This window comes from Zosterops lateralis (assembly GCF_965231275.1).
Source record: "Zosterops lateralis genome assembly, chromosome: 1".
Taxonomy (NCBI): domain Eukaryota; kingdom Metazoa; phylum Chordata; class Aves; order Passeriformes; family Zosteropidae; genus Zosterops; species Zosterops lateralis.
In genome coordinates, this window is record NC_139762.1 from 23,946,079 (window position 1) to 23,964,184 (window position 18,106).

Below are 18,106 nucleotides of genomic sequence, written 5' to 3' on the forward strand. Positions count from 1 at the left end.
GTCATACACTATAACCATCCTTAAAAAACTGTTTCATCATATGATACCTTTTCGTGAGAGGGAGCAGTTTGTCTCCTAGACTAGAAAATGTAGTCAGTTTCATTATGCTATATATAGCTGCATGTTTATGTATGTAATATATATAGTTTTATGAACTTCTGAGTGGGGATCTTAGAAATACGTTTTTTTAAACACGGCAAAGCAGGTGAATGAGTAAGCAGGAGATGAGGCAGAGGAGTTGTAAAGGATAAATAGATCTAGGTAGCTCTCAAAAGAAGAGAGAGAGGGAAACAAATATATTGTAGGGCTTACCCTGACAGAGACACAAAGCCTTGAAAAGTAGGAATGCAGACAGACATTGAATTTTGGTCTCTGTCCTACTGCTGGCTGACTGCTCTATAGTGAAATCACACTCTAGTGCTCTCTAGTGAATTAGTGGAAACTTCTGTAGCAGTCTTTCACTAAAATATTACAGTGTTCTTTCCTTAAACAGTGTGTCGTTACATTTACAAGTTTTTGTGTTTCTCACTCTTGATACTGATTGAAAGGTGAGCAAATACAGAATCCTTACAGAAATGTAGTGGTCAGTAAAAGCAGCCCAAAAACATTGGTTTTAGCAAGAATAGTAAAGAGAAGGAGAAAGCCTGAAGGTGTCAGTGACTGTTCTTTGGGTTGGTTTGTTTTCCTGTGAGCTACAGAAAGTTTTGAACAGTAGATGGCAGCCAAGAAATTTCCTGGTCTCATTTTTCGGTTTGGCTTCCAAGTGTGTCAAGGGATGTGGGTTTATTACCACAGAAGAACATCAGGAAATAAATCCTCTGTAGGCACTTCATTAAATCTAATTTTTATACAGGCATTGTGTTAGAATTGCTGTGATTTTCTCCATCTCAGACTATGGATTTTTTCAGCTATGAATACGTGATATTTATACAAATGCAGAGTGGGGACAGGAGGAAAGGTGCCTCCAAGACAGAAAATGGTCACTGAGTATTTTCACCATTTCTGCACGGTGTGGCCTTTGTTCTCTCAGATCCTTTCCACATCTGTGAAGTATGTAGATTTGTAAGCTAGAGTAATATTCTTGCTGGCAATCATTTAATCTTTTTAGGGCCTGTTCATGCAAAGCACTGAGCTCCTTAATTCCCTTACCCCGTGGCGGTCTGAGAGCACTCAAAAAATAAAATCCCTGTTCTGTACACATACGATATTGTGTACCCTATATCCTTGATGACCTTGGTAAAAGGGTTTTTAATTTGTCTTATAGTTCCTTATTTGCTGTTTTTACAAATTACAGCAATAGAAAGCTTCATTTAACTGAACAACCAAAACTGGCTTGCATACCCCAAAACTGAGTAATTGAATTTTATGCTTGTAAATGTGGAATTGTTAGAGCAGCAAAACACATCCCTCTGGGGTTCCAGCACCTAAGATATGCTCTGCACAAAATGCTCTGACCTATGGGTTGGGCTAGAATGAATACTATTTGCTCAGGCCATTAGGATTGTTGGAGATGTTTGGTCAAGGATATCAGGTTCTCTCTCACTTCTTAAAAATGTGCTTTCCTTCATGTTGTTCTGTGCAAAAAAGCTTTTTGGCTATGGTAAGGCTGCTGCATCATCTTCTACAGGTACTCAACCAGCCATGCTCCCCTCCCTGATGGTCTGAAATTGCTGGTACACTCTAGCTTTCCTGACAGATTTCTTAGGAGCAAAAATGAAAGTTGAAGCTTTAATAGTACATTTGACAGTTGGACTCAGTGGTCCTTGTGGGTTCCTTTCTACTCAGAATATTCTGTGATTCTTTGCAGATGACTTAATCTGTTCCTTTTCCTAGCAAAATAATGAAGTATCCTTAAATGTCTTGCCAAATCTGAACCAATTCTATCATTCTTGAAGATTTGTGATAATACTGTGTTTAAATATATGTGATACGGGGTTAAGTAACTCCTGTGCTTTGCATGTGTTAGTAAGTTTTAAAACTGATAGCTTCTAACAGTAATAGTGATAAATTGAGAGCATTGGTGGCGAGGATGTCAAAATCCACTCAGGCAAGGCTTTGATTCTATAAATTTGAGTTGTGTAAGCGTAAAACAAAAGCACTTGAACAGAAGGTATCAGTGATAAATGGTTACTATCATTTAAAAAATGCTGAGCACATTAAATGCCTGTGGATTTGGGAAGACTATTGAAAGTCAAAACAGAATTCCATTGTATTTCTTTGCATACAGACTTCAATAACTAATTTTCACACTGTGGTTTGATAGGGCATAGTCTTGTGCTGCAGAGAGCTAATCACAGTTTATTAGGAGAAGCATATCTAAAAATGTGGTATTAGTCTCTACTGAAGTGGCCAAGGGTCTTGATTATTATGGAAAGCATCCAGTGCTTTAATAACTATGATCTCTGACATCTTAATATGTAGGGACATTTCTGAGCCTGAATAAGAAATATATTCCTAAGGCTAGTTGTGGGTGGGTCTAGGTCATTTAAACCCCTAACCTAGGTGATTTTAACAGCTTATAATAGTGAAAAAAAAATTGTCATAGTTTTTTTTTTGCCATTTAAAAAGTCAGAAAACAACTTGTATTTTTATCTGCCTGCTTTGAAATTACTTGTTGTCTTACAAATGCTCCAAGTAATAGATAGATATTTAAAGCTAAAAGTTGGCCTGGTCTTTGAGCTTTCTCTGTGCTGCAGCCTCTGTCCTCTCAGTTTGTGCTTGCACCTGTCAACACACATGCACACATATCCTGCTTAGTATGTTACTTAAGGATAATCTAAATAATGCATTTGAGAGGCCTGAAATACTTCAGGAGTATTTCAGCAACTTTGGGTTACCTCTGTGATTCGCTTTGAAGCTGTTATGGATGCTATAATCTTGAGAGGGTTCTTCCTGGACTAGGGAATCATCATTTCATTTATTTCATCACCAGTGAAACCCAGCCATCCTGGATCACTGTGAAAGTAATTATCTGCCCTCAAACACAAAAACAGTTTGAGAGAATTGTGAAAAAGTGATAGTTGCCGTTTCAATAAAATCTTGATATTTTGGCCACACGAGAAGCCCCATGTTACAGGCTATGGGACAGACACTTTCTAACACGATCCCCTAGATCTGGAGAACAGTTTTCACTGCTCACTCTTTTGTTGCAATACTTTAGGAAATATGTAAATTTGCTGAGCTAAAACAGATTCAAACACCAATCATATCACTGGACCTGTATCTCCAGGAATGAATTAAAGTAGCCATGAAATATGTCTTATCTATATGAGTAGAGGTGAAGCAGTATTCCCAAACAAGCTGCTTCCTTGCCAGTCTTGTGTCCAAGTCTTCCTGATTTTTTGTGCATTATGTTCTTCATTGTCATTAAATCTCCCATTTTTCTTTTATTCTGGAGTCTTACCAACTTTCCATCTCCAGCCGTTTCTCCTGGATTGAGTCCTGTCCAAATAAATGAGCAGTATAAACCTTTGGATAAATATCTACACTTAAGTTTTCACTTTTTTTACATTCTCAGTTAGTTTTTGGGACTGATGCTGTGTAACCTCATCCTGGGAAGTTAAGTAGAGATTTATCAGGAGGTACTGTCAGTGAGTAAAATGGGAGAAGGTGTAAGATATGGCCACGCTAGAAGATAAATGAACTGTCCATGGCAGTGAAGCCATGGTAATGGTCAAGGAGGGAAAGGAACCTGTTAGAAGCTGGAAAAAACATGAGCATGCTTTGTAATGTTCACTGTGCTTTAGTTTCTTTACAATACTGTTTCTAGGTGAAAGACAGTTAAATATTTAATCTTGGGATGATTGTGTAGGAGCCTGAACCTCACAATATTCCACAGATGATCAGATGCAATAGAGAGTAATACACCTGGCAAGGTGCCTTTACGAGACAATGGAAGCATCCGCAGAGCACTGATTTTTAAGAGAATCCCTAAAGCTGGGATGAAAAGAGGTAAGAGTCTCTCCTTAAACACAAAGCAGAACACAAAAAGAAACAGTGAGAAAAAAGCATACATAGGAAATAGTGCATAACAAGGATTTTGCCAGGGACTGATGGGTACTTCATGGATTTATTAAAAAAGCACAAGTGGACAAAACCACTGCAGAGCTGGTGTTCTAACTCAGGAATTCTACTTTACTTCCCAGGTGATCAATAAATATAGATTTGGTTTAGAAATATGATCTGCCTACATGCATCTTAACAGCTGATTGACAGCCAGATATTTTTTCCAAAGATTAAGTCTTCATTTAGAGTAGGGCTGGACTGAGAGACTGAATTCTTTTGGCACAAACACATGAACAGACTGTATATGAGAACGTATGGCTTTTCAAACTTTTATAGCAGTTTTTCCTATAGAGTTTCTCCAAAGCCTGTCAACATTCTGTTGCATGCTAAATCAGTACCTTGTTTGTTTACATCTACGCTGATGCCAGGGAATGTTCCCAGGCAATGTGGGAGCCTCTGCTGTTAGACTGACAGAGCAGCCTCTGGTATGCCTTTACCTCGTGACAATTAACACTTACAAATAATTAATTCTTGAGCATTAGGAAGTTTCCTTAGGGTCAGGAAGTTAGTGCAGGCCAGGGACTGTTCCCTGTATCTCCTGTATTGGAGGATGGCAGCAGGAGGTGCTGCAGCAGTGCTACAGGACAGTCGTCCAAACAGTCTCAAGCTCATTTAAATTATTGCTATAGATGTAGGCTTCAAGAATTTGAGTACCTGAAGAACAGAGCGCTATTGGTAAATGAGAATTAATTTCTAGTTTCTCCTTTTGCCAAAACTAAACTCTATTATTTAGTGTTTCTTCAATCTGTGGTATCCACAACCCAAGGGGAGCAGAGTTGTCAGTGTTTTCACCATTCTTTAAAAATTACAGGAAGCTGAAAAGTTAAAATAACTTATTATATATGCAGGGGAGGCAAGGTGAGCTCTGCTAAAAGGGCTCTGGTTAAAACTGATAAACTCTGATAAAACTCTGGTTGTGACTGAACTTCAGTAAAAACTCTAATTGCACATTAATGCTGCAAATATTATAGTGCTTGGAAATTTTCTTGTCAACATAATGCTTGTCTTTATAGCTTTAGCTAACATAATTTGAATACTTTTAGCATTGAATCTGTACTAAAAATGGTGTATGTCTTATATATCACAATACAGTGTTAGTCATGTTTGACTTTTAAATTAAATGTAAAGAAAACTCTTTCAAAGAAATCATGAATTAGACTTTTCAAAATATTAATTATGGTGATGTTTAAATATTTGCATTTAAGCTAATCACATTTGGTTTTAAATAGAGAAGAACATTAATCAAGGAATGCATATTAGCCATCATGTTTTGATTAACAACATAAAAAATGCCTTGAAGTCAAACTGCATTTTAAGTTCTTTGGTTTAGACTAGAAGCTGATTATCAATACAGTTAAAAAGAAGCTAAAAATCAAAATGTATTCTGCCTCTAATTCCTTCTGTAGCTTTTCTTGCCTATCTTAGGTCCTTTCAAAGCAAATGTGGAAAAGGTATAATAGTTCATGTGTTTTTCTGACTGATAAAAGAGGAAAAAACCCTCATCTTGTTTTATGTTACTTAAAATGCAAGTGCTTATTTTTTTCAATTCTCACAGCAGACCAGTATTCCTGCAGTGGTCTGCTAATAAGCTCACTAGTGAGTTCTGCTCAAACTGGCTTCTGTTTGAACCTGCCCTTGATGTGGGGCTGTGAGATGGAGCATGTTTATCAGGCAGATAATGATGTTTGCAGGGCAGAACATGTAGGTATATGTGTGGGCACACAAGTGAGCATGCACATATAACAGTGTTGTTGTAGAATGATTGTCTAAAGGAAATAAAAAATAGAAAGAAATACTGGGTTTTTTTCTAAGACTGCTTAGTACTACTGAGTGTAATGGATGAGCTTTCTGGCCATGCTTTTTTTTCTTTTTCCCCTAGGCCTTCAAACTGGCCAGAATTTGGAAGCAGCTGTTTTAAAAACATAATTTTTTTGATGCATCAGGTTTTCCAAATTAACTTTTCAAGAAATTCCCTCCCTCACTTCCTCTGGTTGCTCATTTCTGCTTCCATTTTGCAGTTGTTACTCCAAGAGCCTCTTGATGCTACTGTTTGTGGGACACAGTCCTAAAATCTTGCTTGGCAAATGAGGCATTGAGTAAGCTGTGCTGCAGGGTCTGAAGCAAACAGCAGCTCAGATCTTTGTGCTGCCAAAAGAAGGTTTGTGTAACTGCCCCACTCACTATGTCTGAGCAGGTTGTGTGCAGTGCCCAGCAGAAGAGTGAGTCTTGGTCCTGAGGCTGTAGAAGCCTCAGAGATGTTAGCCTAGTCCTTTTGGATACTCTTGGGACATCCTCAGAGTCAAAATTATGCTACAGGAAGATGTTGCTACATCTTTCCAGTAACAAATAGGAATACTATATGTTAGCTCTTATTTTTGCAGTCTATACAGGCATCTCTTTACACTACCTTTGATTGTGGACATGCCACTTAGTCAAGATTTGGCTACCTTGGCTTTCTAAGGAGAAAATAGAAAACACTCCAAGGTGCTGTGCAATTTAAACAAAACTAAAAATCTCTTATTTTTTTGTTTCACGTAAGCAAAAATTCACCTTTTACTAGGTGAAATAGAGCACTCGTGAAAAGGCAGCTCTGTAACAGTGAGACATAGCGGGTAGTGAGGATGATGACAACTGCATATTTGGGATAAAATTGCAGAGGATCAAATTTTGTTTCCTGAATTTGTTCCCCAAAGATTGGCAAACATTGAAGTGTTTGCATAAAGGAAATTAAAATCAAAAAAATTGCTTTAAATTTCAGATGTGCTTACTGTGTTGGCCTTCCAGAATTTTTATTCAAAATAAACACATATTTAAAATAATAATAATCTAAAAATATTTGAATTCCAGTATATACACCTCAAATTTGAACTATAAAAATTCAAAATACGTGTGAGATCAAATCCTGATCTGTGAACATACAGTTTTTCATGTTTCTTTAATCTCAGCCTGATAAGAGTGAGCAGCTGCCTCAGCAAGATGCTGCACCTTGTGTTCTTGAGAGTGGTTTGCATGTGCTGGAGGATGGGTGTGTGAATGGGTGATCATGTGAGTGTCTGCATGAAATTCTCACATGTGCATGTTTGCTTTTCAGTTCTGAGGGAGAGGTATTAAGTTTTTGCTACAAAGGGTTTTTCCACAAGTTGTATTGAGATTGTGGTTGCCAGTACTGTTGCCTCGCAGTATGCTAGGCAAAAATTCCTTTTGTGGGGGAGCATTCATGGTAATTCTGCAGAATTCCCAGTCTCACATACAGACTTATATTACTGTTCTTTATGAACTTATCAGTGGTAGCTTCTGAAAAGCAAGTATCAAAGCTATATGCTTGAAAATAACATAGAATGTAATTTTGTGTATTTGGTCACAGTCAGACACGCAGAGCTTTAGATTTGGTTTTATTGCATCCATCGAGCAGTAAAGGACAGGCATTCATACAGGTGTGTGAGAGTCGTTCACTCTGAAAGGTGACTCAGAAGCAAACTTGGGGATGTAACTGTGACACTGAATTCCAGTTCTGTGATAAATTTGACACAAGCAGGAGATCTCAGATAAAAGTTGTGAAGTTAAGTTGCCACTTTTTTGCCTCTGTTGGGACTGCAAGTTCAGTGGGTTTAGGTATGTAATTTTGCGGTTTCATAGTTGAGGTCTTGAAAAACTGCACCCATGGTGGAAGAGCTCGAGGACAAGATTATTGTAGCTTCTCTGTTCTGGCAACTCTGAAACCAAAATCAGCTGGTTTCACTGCTTCTTTATTCTCTAAGGGATGAATTCAGAAAAATATTATGAAGTAGCATGTACATAAGGCTGGGCTTAATCAACACAGTAGTCTCATCTAATTATCTTGTCCATGAAAGTTAGTAAGACTCTGGTTGGAGCCATGACCACAAATTTATGTAGAAAAATGTGAGCTGTTATTTTATTGATGTGTGGTTTCTTTCTGTATTAAGCATGTAAAGTAAGCAGCCTCTAATCTGCTTGAGAGGAAAGAGCTGTTACCAATAGTTAGGAGAAGCATGGTTTGCAGTCACAGCATATTCAATAGAGTTTAAAATCAAAGACTATGGACTAAACATTTGCCTCTCTATAGACAGGGTTTTGACCTCTCCATCCCTCTCCCTGCCTGATAAATATGATGTATAAGGTACTTACTTAAAAAGATGTTTAGACTGGAGCCATAGACAGGACAGGAAGATCCCTTTCAGAAGTTTATTTTTCTCATGTGTGTCCCTTACAGAATTTACATAACTGGTTCCAGTGTATCTTTTTTTCAGTCAAAATTAATCTGGCATAGCAATAGTTTTTTAGGGTTTTTGCAGAACTGGAACAAATCTTTGGGCATTAAAGCCTTAAGGCAGTTTGACCAAGTGGTTGACTCTGGGGCTTTCCTCCCACAGTAAAAATAGCTTAAATTGATTAAAATAAACACCAGATAGTCTGGTCAAGAAAATGTGTTGTATATGATACTTCTCAAATGTTTTAAGCAGATGTAGCCCTGCTGAAGTCAGTGTTGCTTTGACAGTTTGAACCAGCTCAGTATCTGACCAAAACATATTGCAGAATGACAGATAAAATCAAAATCTGTCTCTCTCTAGGTCCAGGTTACCTTTTCAGCAGTGCTTCAAGTCAGTTCAATTCTCTTTCCACCCAGATTTTTCTGCACTGAAATAGATTAATGTGCAAATTTGCAGTTTATTAGCTGAACTCCCATGTGTATCTCAGACATGTTGTTAAACAGCACTGTCTAGCTGCATTTTATTTTTCAGTCCCTTGTCACAAGTGAATTAACAGTGTTATGGTTGGACAATTTACTTAATATAGAAAGTATATTTTTTTCCAATTTTTATGCATATCTGTTTACATATATGTATTTCATTCCTATTTGCAAACTAAAATTGAAGGGTTATAGTAATGTAGGTTTCAGTTTCCAGTACACTTGTCATACATATCTAGAAGGGAGTGATTACATTTCTTTAACTGCATCAGTATGGTTAAAGCAACAAAACTTGTAAACATGAAGTGGCCTTCAGACGCAGTTTGCAGGTCTCCTCATTACCAGTAACTTCCAATAGTGAATTCAATGAGATTTGAAGCTTCTGTCTTTATATTTAAAGGGCAAAACCCCTAAAGAATAGGTATAAGAAAGAAATTCAAATAATCCATATTGATGCTTAAGATTTTGCTTCTACCTTGGTTTTGGCATCTTTAGAACTGACTGTGTATGAAGTGTACATGACAACTTTAAAAATCATACAAGGAAGTATACAAATACAAGAATTTGAACACAACTCCTTTGAAGTTACACTTACAGCTGTTTTTCCACAGTAAGATGCATGCATATCTGTGTGCATATATATAAAAAATACTATTGCATCTGTACAGTGGGTCTATTAAATGTCATGCACATCGGTGGATGATGCTGTGCCAAGAGTCTTTTAGCTGGCTCAGCCACCAGAGCACGGTGCCGAGAGTGGGACACGTCTCCTGAGCGGGCACGAGGGACACGGCTTAGAGCACTTTGCTCTACAGCACAGAATCTTTACCTCGGCGCTAGCTGGGGACAAGGAATGAGAGGGAGGGCTTCTGTTTGTAATCCAGAAGAGTTCATTCTTCTGAACAGTCAGTGACAGAAAAGACCCAGACTACACTCTGCAGCAGTTTATAAATGGGGGAGGAACCAGGAGTGGGTATCAAATTCTAACCAATAGGGAGAGGATGCGGGAGGAGAACAGGGAGGAGTTTCATGCTTCAGGAACCAATGGGAAAACAGTGGGAGGAGAACAGGTCACTTGGGCCAATGGGGTGTTGAGGATCAGGGGAATCCCAGGGACAGATTTGGACAAGGGTTGGCCCAAGGGAAGGATTGACTTAGAACACTCAGGAAAAGGGGTTAGGTTAGGTGCAACTGGCAGCTCGGGGGTTGGAAACAACTTTTGGGACAAAACCAATAGTTCAGGGAAACAGGGGGATACAGAACAGTTTGTTAACAATGGAGCTTAAACAAGCTCCAAGAGGTGGAGAGGAAGCTTTTTTTTTTTTTCTTTAGATTTTATGGAGTATTTTGTAAGTTTATAACTTCTTCACAGCAACTAATGCAATCACATTAGGGTAGTTGGCCATGGTGAGTATTATTCTACATGGCAGGATTTCCATGCAACAAGTCAATGTTGCTCTGTTCTCCAGCTGAACTCATTTGTTGCTACCTGAGAGGCACTTAGCTCCTGTTCAAGAGGCTAACGAAGGACTGACCCTTCATTTCTGCAGCAGCTTAGATAGCATCTTCCTTTTTCGACTAGAGTCCTACTGCAGATCAAGCATCTTCTTGGACATGAATGGGAAAGTACTTCTGTCTGAACTGAAGAACTTAATGTTTGAGTAAAAAAGCTGTCATTGTACTTGTTACTTCTGCTCATTACTTTCATGTATTTTTTAGAAAATAGATTCTTACGTGTCCATAATGTTCTGTGTGCCCCTGTGTGTCACAGAGACCCTCATGCTTACTCTCATGCATCCTGAGAAGCATAAAAATACAACAGTGGGGCTCTAGAGAATTGCATTTGTCCTGAAGAAGAAAAAAACCTAGATTTCAGGCTTCTTTTTTTCCTGTAGCAGTCAAGAACTAGTTTAGAAATAATCTTAAAACTTTCCATTTCTGTTGATGCCACAGTAAATGAGCTTTAGGTCCTGCTGATTTGGTTTGATTTGGTTTAACAAGTTGGGGGCTTTTTTTGGTTTTGGTGTTTTGTTTTGGTATTTTTTTCCTCTGTTTGTATGGCAATTGCTCATAGATTAGTTTTCTTTCCTTGTCTTAGGACTTGAGCTGCAGAAGATACATAGAAATGATAAAATTATGAAAATTGACAGCGAATAAATATTTTTAAAAAACAAATCCCAGGTTTAATTAAGTAATTGAATATACTCTTTTTTCTTACAGAACGGTTTACACAGTACAGCCCTAAAAACCTTAGACAAGCATGGAATAAGTAAGTATTTTTTAATTGCATTTTTGACTCTTCAAGAGTATGCTGAAGTTATCTTATCTAACTTAAAATGGCTCTATTATTTTCAAATAAGCCAGATTTGAATTGCCAGTTTCTTGGAAATAGGAAGAAACTGCATAGCATAGCATTTTCTTCTTGGGGATGTTAGTTGGCAAGTGTATTGACCTCATGGAGAAATATGGTGTTATTGCTTTGGGCCATCAGTTTTGAATCTTGTTTTCTCTGTTCATCTATAAAAATTAGGACACTTTTAAATAAAATCTTTCTAATCCACTTTTGAGTGTTGTTTCTACATAATCATCTCCTGTTGCCAGGTCCATCTGGTCATTGCTGTGAGCTACCTACCATACTGTTGTAATCTTAATTATAAATGAAAAAAGTCAGTGTAAATTCACCACACTTTTTTTTTTTTTTCCCAATGTTTCCTGAATTTGGTCACATTTAATTCAGATGGACATTGATGTAAAGGTATTATACTCAAAGTCCAGAAAGGTTACCTGATGAGCGGTCAGACTGAAGACCACACTATTGCATTATTCTAAGTAATCATCTGTGTAAAGTTTGCAAGATTTCTCAGCACACATGGAATCTTTGTAGAAAGGATATTTGGACTGCACTGTCTTGAGCAATTAATAGCTTTTATATTTTGAAGGAGGCATACAGAGTTTGAATTGGATGATTTCAGCTATGTCAACAACTTGTCTTGCCAGAAAAGCTGTTAGAATTTTTCACCATTCTCTTTTGACCAAAAGTTTTGCAGCAAGGCTAAGCCTTCCTGTACCAGCATCACTGTTTGCTTTCTGGTACTAATTTAAAATTTTATTTTTGCTACTAACTGGCTATCTTGTTGGTAGTTTACCAGGGAGTTCAAGAGATTAATCAGCAGGAGACTGTAACATCCCTAAGTTCACCACTGAAATTGAAGATACAAAATGTTTTGGTGAAGAAGTTTTCTTTTTGTAAAGGAAAAAAGGTATCAATAGAATAGAAATCCAAATGCTGTTTCAATATCCTTATTTATTAGCAATGAAATGTGTCTACAACTGCAAAATCCATAGCATGGTCACTTCCAAAATGTGATTTGGTTTATATTCACTTTGCTATTCTATTACTTTTTTCTCTATCTGCTCCTTCCCAAACCCATTTGATGCAGTGTTTTCATTTAAAAAACACCAAACAAAAAACCATAACAAGAAAACCAAAAAACACCACCAACAAAAACAAAACCAAAATACAAAACCAAACCCACAAAAACCCCAAAACCACCACCTTTTGAAACTGTGGTTGGCTGGAAGAGGAAGACTCTCTTAATATAGCAAGATTGTTGTTAAAAACATTTTGGTATTAGTTGTTCAATTTAATGCCATCAATGTTTGTCCTTTGAGTCAAAACCTGTACTTCTGTAGTGCCAGGCATCTTCCAGGCCCCTGTAGCTCACTTTGCAGTACTGCTGGATCCTCCCTCCTTGGTTAGCAGTAACTTCCCAATTCCTGCAAGGAGTAATAGAGTTGGCACTGAAACCAGTTCAGGCCTCCACAAAGATGAAGTGTCACCAGCCTGCCTTAATTGACTTTCAGTAGTCTATAGAAAAATTCCCAGCTTGTCCAGTTCAATCTAGGAGCCTAATTTGGTGGCTTTCATGGACGAGTCCATCTCCTGTTTACTGCAGAGGGAACAACAGGAAGATTAACTCCACTTATATTTGGCTTTTGTAAATACCTCAGACCATTTTGTCAGTTGTGATCCTTGCAGGCATCTTAAAATGTTTGACTGTACCTCAATCTTACTGCTTGGAATACAGTTCAATTTCCTGAAAGTCACAGCTTTCCTTTTAAAAATTAAGTCATTATAATGGTCTGTATCCTGTCCTTTTACAATCAAAAATTGAAACTTGGTTTTTTCTTTAAAAGTAGTTAATGAAATCCAAAATCTTGGAAGAAGCAGTTATGTTACAACATAGGCAATTAGATCTGGATTGGGAAAGAAGAACAAGGAAACTAATATTGATTTGAATGTGTTTTCTTGGAGGCATATATTTGACTAAGTAATGTGAATAGTAATACATGCTATTCCATCCATCCTGCAGGCCTGGACTGAAGTATTTTTTTCTGTATTTTAACAGCAGTTAGATTATTAAAATACAGCAGTTATATATTAATAAGTACAATAATTGGTTTGAATTTGGAAAGTTGCTGTCTTATATTTCCTTCGAGACTATTGCATGAAATATCTCTTTTCATAAAATACCACAAAAAGAACAAAACCCAGTTTGCTTAAAACAGCTTCAGTCTCTGAGATTTCATAATTGACACAAGTTCTGATCACATCACAGGCTGACTCAAATAAGACTGGAGCTTTTTAAATCCTATGAAACCTCTTCAAAAATATTTATACATTTTCAATGCTCCATGCATAAAGGATTTGCAATTTTTCAGCATAAATGAATGGATTGAAATACCAAAAGCAATGACAATACATACAGTTCAGTGCTTCATATGGGTACTTCTACTATAATAGGAAATATTCACTGCCTCAAAATTATGTATCATTTACATTTGAAATGTAAAGGGCTTTCTCTTTTTCCAGTGTAAATCTTTGTCTGTGTGCTGTATTAGAGCTCTGTTTGCTTGCACAGCTGTAGTTACGGATGTATAAACATTTCCGTTATAGACATCACACTCCCAAGGGTTTGTAATCCAGCTGTAAAACTTAACACATGGATAAACTGATTCATTCTAGAAATTTTCTTCCTTTCTTACCGTGTTTCAAAAAGCAACAATCTCCAGGCTTAAATTAAAAAAAAAAACCTTTTTAACTTCCTGATTTAATTTTTGGAAGATTTTTGGTGACACAAAATATGTCACATGCATAATTATTTTAAGGGCAATGAACATGAGACCTGCAATGGGGAGAAAAACATAACAGCCTTTTGTTTTTAAATATGCATTGGTTTTGGTACAGATCTGCTTCCTCTCAATATCTTAGTAGCTTTGGAAGATACACTATAAAGAGCAGTGTTTATGGTATTGTAAGGATTTACATGTATGCTTTATCTTATATTGATGAGAAGTCCCATTACTGCATTTTATAGGGGAAGAATTGCAATGCAAAAGAATAAAGAATTTTCACAGAAACTGCCGTAGAAACTGTACAGCAGTGACACTGAACTTCATGTTCCCAGATTGGAAAAAAACAGTTTTAATTTTCTAAACACAATGAAGTTTCACTATCTCTTGCTTCATCTTTCAGGCACAGGCTGATCTTTTATCTTGTTTATATATAGGTTTTGAGGTCATGGCATGCAAGGGTGAGAATATGCGTTTAGAAGCCTTCAAAGAGGCTTTTACCTCAAAATGTACATTTTAATTCAATTTATGTAAGGGTAGGTTAGTAGGAGGAAGAAATTTACATTTCCAATATCTACAGAGCCAGCTTCATGTCTGTAAGGCCAAAGGAAGAGAGGCAAAAAACTCCAACCCCAAACCTTCCAAAAAGTCACAGACAGTAGTTTGAGGGCAAAATAATTGTACCTTACCAACATCAGCTTCCACAAGATGATTTTAAAGGCAGAGAAAGATGATGGAATGATATTGGACAGAAGTCAATTGCTATTTAATTCCTGGTCTAACTGGAAATTATTTAAGAGCATGGAATTTAATATCAATAACAAAGTGAAACCCAGCAGGATCATTATATAAGTCAGATCCATTTAATTCTTAAAATAGAATTGGTTAATATTAGAGGCTACTTTTGGGAAGTGTTTGAGATAAATAATATAACTTTCACTTACAGTGAATTAAATTCTTTAGAGACTTTAACACTGAATTTCTTCACTGGTTGTCAAACTACTTGAAGATTATAGAGAGAGTATTTACTAGATAAGATGGAATCTATGAATTTTGTAGTGATGCTTATAAAGTTAAGAAACAAAACTTGCATTGATGTTTGCTTGTATCTAGTACGAAGCTTCACCTACATAGCATGATATAATACACTGTGGAATGTAATTATAAAATACTGGTCTAAAAGGAGCTAAGATGTGGTAATCTGATCTTCCTATAGAGTTCGTAATTAATTATATTTTCACTTTTTTTCCCTGAACTTTTCTGTTCAATTATCTCTACACAATAAAAACCAAGAACAGCTCTGCCTCCAGAATGCAATGCAACCTCTTTCAATTTGCAAAAGCTTCTCCACAATAAAAAACCCTTACAGAAGAATAACAAAAGAGAACTAATTATCCTTGTGTATATTTGGTAGGATATAAAAAGCTTTTTCAGATCCTTCTGCCATAATAGGTTGTATTGTGAGAAATTAGGTTGGAAAGAAAAGGTGCAGCTGAAAACAAATTCTGCTCTGCATAAATAGGACTACTACTTTGTAATTCCCCAACATGGCTATATTTATTATATAAATAACACTTTATTCTCACAACCAGTCCCACTGCTGAGGATTTCTTCCTTTAACAAGATGGCCTCTGTACTTGAGACCTCCCTTTCTGAGGCCAGGCTGTTTAAAAGCTGCATTCCAGGATGGACTGGCCTATTTTGAGACTGTTATTCAGTGAAAACTTCCTGAAGAAAGCAATGTGAGTGAATAGAGACAGGTCCATGTAGCTTGAGTCTGCATTTTGTTTCAAGCACAGCACAGACTATGGAATTGCTTTGAGCCAAGACTTGGGAAGCATTTTTGGTTTGGGATTCTGTTGTTTGGGTTTTTAAGAAAATCTTTGCCTTAGTTGGGTTTTGATTAAAGAAAAAAATCTCTCTTCTAATTTGTCATTTTTATCTCTTCACCTCCTGTCCCTTCACCAGCATTGCTTATTGTAACATAGTCTATAGTACCACTGAAGTAATACTCAAGCTCTCCAGCACAATAGAAACAAAAAGCTTTAGTGTTGTCATTGCAGGAACCTTTCTGATGGATAAACCCAAGAAGCAAATAAGGATTTCAGGCAGCACTGAGCAGAGGTGGGCTGGCTGTGTGCCCTGTGAGCCCATGGCTGGCTGTGTGCCCTGTGAGCCCTGTGAGCCCTGTGAGCCCATGGCTGGCTGTGTGCCCTGTGAGCCCTGTGAGCACATCGCTGGCTGTGTGCCCTGTGAGCCCTGTGAGCACATCGCAGGCTGTGTGCCCTGTGAGCCCTGTGAGCCCTGTATTCACTGTGAGCACATCGCAGGCTGTGTGCCCTGTGAACACATCACTGGCTGTGTGCCTTGTGAGCACATCGCTGGCTGTGTGCTTTGTGTGCCCTGTGTGCCCTGTGAGCCCTGTGTGCCCTGTGAGCACATGGCTGGCTGTGTGCCCTGTGAGCCTTGTGAGCCCTGTGAGCACATCGCTGGCTGTGTGCCCTGTGTGCCCTGTATTCACTGTGAGGACATCTCTGGCTGTGAGCCCTGTGAGCCCTGTGAGCACATCACTGGCTGTGTGCTCTGTGTGCCCTGTGAGGACATCACTGGCTGTGCGCTTTGTGTGCCCTGTGTGCCCTGTGAGCACATCACAGAACACTGGAGAAGCAGGGGTGGAAACTGGACACAAGACGAAGATATTTTAGAAGTATTTGTAGCTCCTGAAGGTTTGCAGTGATAGTGCTGCTCTGAAGACAAAAAGCGTTTTGCATTTTCCGGGCTTTTCCCCCTGTTTCCCACGAGCAGGCGGTTTCCCGGGGGGTCCTGTCACGCCGTGGCCCCTCGGCCCCTGCAGTGCCGCGCTGCCCGCGCCAGGGGGCGCCCGCAGCACAGCAGCGCCTCTCCGCCTAGCGCGGTTTGTTCATTCATTCATTATAATTGAAATGGTGAAGTTAATCTTAATTAATTATAAATTCATTTCGAGGTGGTGGAAGCTTCTTGTTTGTACTGAAGCCTTTTTCTGCGCCCACTTAGCGCTGTTTTCTGTGCGCACAGCTCCGCGCGGGGCTGATCCCAGCGCGCTGCGGGGATTGTCAGCTCGCGGTACGGAATTAGGGGATGCTGATTGAAGCCAAGCGCTGAGAAACATCTCTGCAGTTTCTCCGTTTATCCTTTCGCCAAGCTGAAAAATCCCTTCTGATTTATATTCCAATCTTTCTTTCAAATTGGAGCAACCGCAAAGTGCTATAATGTTATACCTTTTAAAAGGGGGAAGATGACTCCTAACAGACCTCATTGATACCACGTTTATCCTGACAGTCAATTTATTTTTGCTTTTTCTAAATTTCCCCTCTTTTGTGTTGCTAAGGTTTAGGTATTGTTCTACATTCTCTTGTCACAGTTAAAAATACTAATAAGCCTCCTAAACTGGACCACAAAAGATTTTGTTATTTTTGTTTCAGAGTACTAATAACTCTATGCTGCTTCATTATTAAAATTACATTGTTACTGCCCTGTACCTTTCTCCAACCATGACAGCAGTGAAAATACGGCCTCAATGTGCATGGATGCTCTTTGTTGTTTTTTGCAACATTTAATTCAGTATCTAGCACTGGACTAGAGTTTGTTGGCATTGTTAACTCTGGACCTATCCATATTTGGGGTTAGTTTTTTGTGGAAACAATTATTTGTAGTGCTCTATGCTCTATCTTTTTTTAGGTTTTTCTGCCCACGTCTCACTACTGTTAGTTTCTTTGTACTAATGTCTTTTTCTTTTGTGGTGATTTCAGCATTTAGTGTCATCTAAGAGTTGATTCAGTATGCAGGGTATCCCTTAGTCCAGGTCATTAATAAAGATGTTAAATAAAACTGTGACTAACACTAATCCCTCTGGCACACAGCTGGACACTTCCCTTCCAACTCAGTACATTGCCACTCATCATTACCCTTTGCTTATGGTCTGTCAGCCAGTTTCCAGACTTTGAGATAGTGTATCACATCCCAGCTCTTCGGAGTTTGTCCACAGAGCGAGATTTTTTAATAGAAATTGCACCAAACATTATCTTTTGTTGTTCTGTTCCACTAATTATTAAGTCCACTTTAAAAAAATAATTTAAATTATGTCTTATTCATTAATCACCTCTTTTGATTGCCATTTTGTTTTATTTCTTCTGAAATCTAATTTTGCTTCCATATTTTCTT

The 18,106-nt window shown here is 38.0% G+C and overlaps 1 protein-coding gene across 2 annotated transcripts in view; it reads left to right on the plus strand.

The window, feature by feature from the left end:
- The window catches only part of CDK14 (cyclin dependent kinase 14), a 338,755-nt gene that overhangs the window by 207,054 nt on the left and 113,595 nt on the right, over positions 1-18,106 (plus strand). For both annotated transcript variants that reach the window (XM_083862878.1, XM_083862877.1), the window contains exon 12: positions 10,994-11,042. In XM_083862878.1, the coding sequence (XP_083719004.1) occupies positions 10,994-11,042 (49 nt within the window). The remainder of the gene's footprint in view (positions 1-10,993; positions 11,043-18,106) is intronic.